Source organism: Apis dorsata, unplaced genomic scaffold, assembly GCF_000469605.1.
Source record: "Apis dorsata unplaced genomic scaffold, Apis dorsata 1.3 scaffold_286, whole genome shotgun sequence".
Lineage (NCBI taxonomy): Eukaryota > Metazoa > Arthropoda > Insecta > Hymenoptera > Apidae > Apis > Apis dorsata.
In genome coordinates this window covers 123,354-125,815 of record NW_006263561.1, presented here as the reverse complement: position 1 = coordinate 125,815, position 2,462 = coordinate 123,354, and the positions used below count along the sequence as shown (strand labels likewise).

Here is a 2,462-nt window from a genome sequence, read left to right as displayed (position 1 = left end):
TGCTGGTATTTAAATTAAAACGGTTGAAAGCATATATATCCCGATGCACGTANTATATATATATATCGCGTGCACGTTCCAGACAATGTTCCCTTGGCTCCAGTAAAAAGCTTTTTTTTTTTCCCTCCTGCCGCGTATTTGTTACAGATTCCACTCGTTATCGGCGCTGTCGCTGGGTTTACGGTGCTCTCGGTGTTGGTAATGGGATTCGTTTGTTTCCTACGCTCGGATAGATGCTGCGTGGCCAGAAATACGGTGCCTGCACTCCAGCAAGTACATTGGTAAGCACGCGATATTGCGTCTCTGGTGATTTGCACGAATAAACGTCGAAGCAATTTACATGGAAAACCTAGAGAACTCTTTTCAAGGGGACACATCCTCACGGAGCACGTATACGCGTTAATGAATTATTCGACGCATTGTTTCCCTCCTTTCCGTTCCCTTAATTGTCGGTATCGCTGAATCGACGCTAATTTCTTCCTCTTCGTACGATTCTACACGATATACCCTATGCCCGAACGAATCGTATTGCGCGTGAAAGCGAGAAAGCTAGGAATAAAGTAACGATATTGCTATACACGATATACGGTAAAAGTGGATCAGAGAGCGGTGGCTTGTTTCAGTACGAAGGCTTCGAACACAATGATAGAGGATCCCCGTTTAGCAGTGGATACGATGGAAAGAAACAGCCAACAGTACGCGTCCGAGAAAAGACCGAATCACGTCTTGAAGCCCGTCCCGTCGCAACAATATCAACAAGAGTGTTATCAACACGATCCGCCTCACCAACAGCAACATTATCAGAGGCATCATCATCATCACCATGGACAACCTCACGGGCCACAATACACGCTTCAGGTCAGATAAGTTAATAAACAGAAAGAAACAAGAAACAAAAATTATTCTCACAGATGATGTCGCTGAGCGATGTCCTGCAAAATGTTGTTTTATTCTCTTTTCCTTTAGTCCCAAGTATCTTTCCCCCATATAATTGCGCGAATGCACGAATATATACGAATATATACGCAACACGCAACACAAATTCCCTTGACACTGTTTTTCTTTGTGTTTTCGAGCGAATCCTTAATAACAGATTCAACGCAACACGATCCTCCAGGCAACTCATTTTAATTTTCCTAGCACCATCTAGTCAAGTTTTTTCTTTCAATCCTTCTACGTGTGATTTTCCCGGAGCCTTTCGAATTTTTTCCTTAAAATCCCCGCTACTATTTACCGGAAAGAAAAGTACCGGTACAAAAATATCTTTGGATTTAGACGAGCATCGCGTTTGGTCCATTACATTCGCGCAAGTATACGCGGTAAAGGTGAAATTTTTTTGGTACCGCAAAAGCCCATTTCTCCGGCTTACAGAGCGGCCTGGTGTCCGCGAAAAACAAGACGTAGAAGCATTAAGTTCATAGCCGTGTTTTCAGTTGCTTTGGTTTTCCGCATTACCGTATAATCCTGTACGATACAGATTACCAAGCATGATTCCTCCTCTTTCGTCAAAAGTTGAACAAAAATTTCGAGGAAAATTGAAGATCTTCGAAGCGTTTTATCGTTGATTGTAGCAAAAAAAGTTTCATGTTCGAGAGTTTAGCATCCGTTAACATCTTTTAGATATTTACAAGCGACTTGAAAACTTATAAAAACGATGTACGATTTCTAGCATGAAAAACCCATTTATTTCCTATCTGATTTATTAAGACAATTTTATTATGCTTATTCTATCTCTGTTTATTTTCATCGATCATCATCAATTCTCATCTAATTTTCTTTCTTCTTTTTTCTCGCGTTTATGTAAATTCAAAGTTATCTCATGAACGAAAATATCGTGTTAGAGTATCGTACATTGAATATATATTTAGAAACGTTATAGATACACGTGTCTTTACGATAGTCGGTTACGTTATGCTCTCCTATTAAATACCATCCGATCGAAAAATTCACTCGTTAGACCTCTATTGACGTTCGTTCACGCCCAGTAAGAACGAAAAAGGAACGATTTCAAAGGATTCATGTACATACTACACTCATGCTCTGCACGATACATAGTGCTTTGAAAAGAACGGAATACACGTATTACAGTTATGAACTATCATCTCATAAACTTGTATATATACACACACGTTGAAAGTATGTCACGTTTATCGTCTCCGATCGTAATACTAGCCACCAAGACAATATAGACTTGCACAAGTATTGACCACTAGCCGCTGTCCCTTCCCCGATCGAGATAGTCATTTGAGTGATTTATGCGGCCAGTAGGGTGTATTACGCATGCATTTGGTTGCATCTAGACACCGCGGTGTCCCTCTCCCAATTACCGCAATGTCCTTGTAGGTAATGTCATTAGGTACGTGTACGTAAGTAGCGGTTACAACCATTTCTGCTATAACGCCATCGAATCTCTATTCTTCCGTGTAATTTTAACGGTAAAACGATCGAACGAATCGATTCAC

At 40.6% G+C, this 2,462-nt stretch overlaps 1 protein-coding gene and 1 long non-coding RNA gene across 6 annotated transcripts in view; one reads left to right on the top strand and one right to left on the bottom strand.

Moving 5' to 3' along the window:
- Nucleotides 1–2,462, top strand: part of LOC102672945 (kin of IRRE-like protein 2) — a 123,898-nt gene that overhangs the window by 118,097 nt on the left and 3,339 nt on the right. For both annotated transcript variants that reach the window (XM_006616924.2, XM_006616923.2), the window contains exons 11-12: nt 148–281; nt 624–858. In XM_006616924.2, the coding sequence (XP_006616987.1) occupies nt 148–281; nt 624–858 (369 nt within the window). The remainder of the gene's footprint in view (nt 1–147; nt 282–623; nt 859–2,462) is intronic.
- LOC102672845 overlaps nt 1–2,462 on the bottom strand; it is a 104,706-nt gene that overhangs the window by 99,517 nt on the left and 2,727 nt on the right. The window lies entirely within an intron of this gene.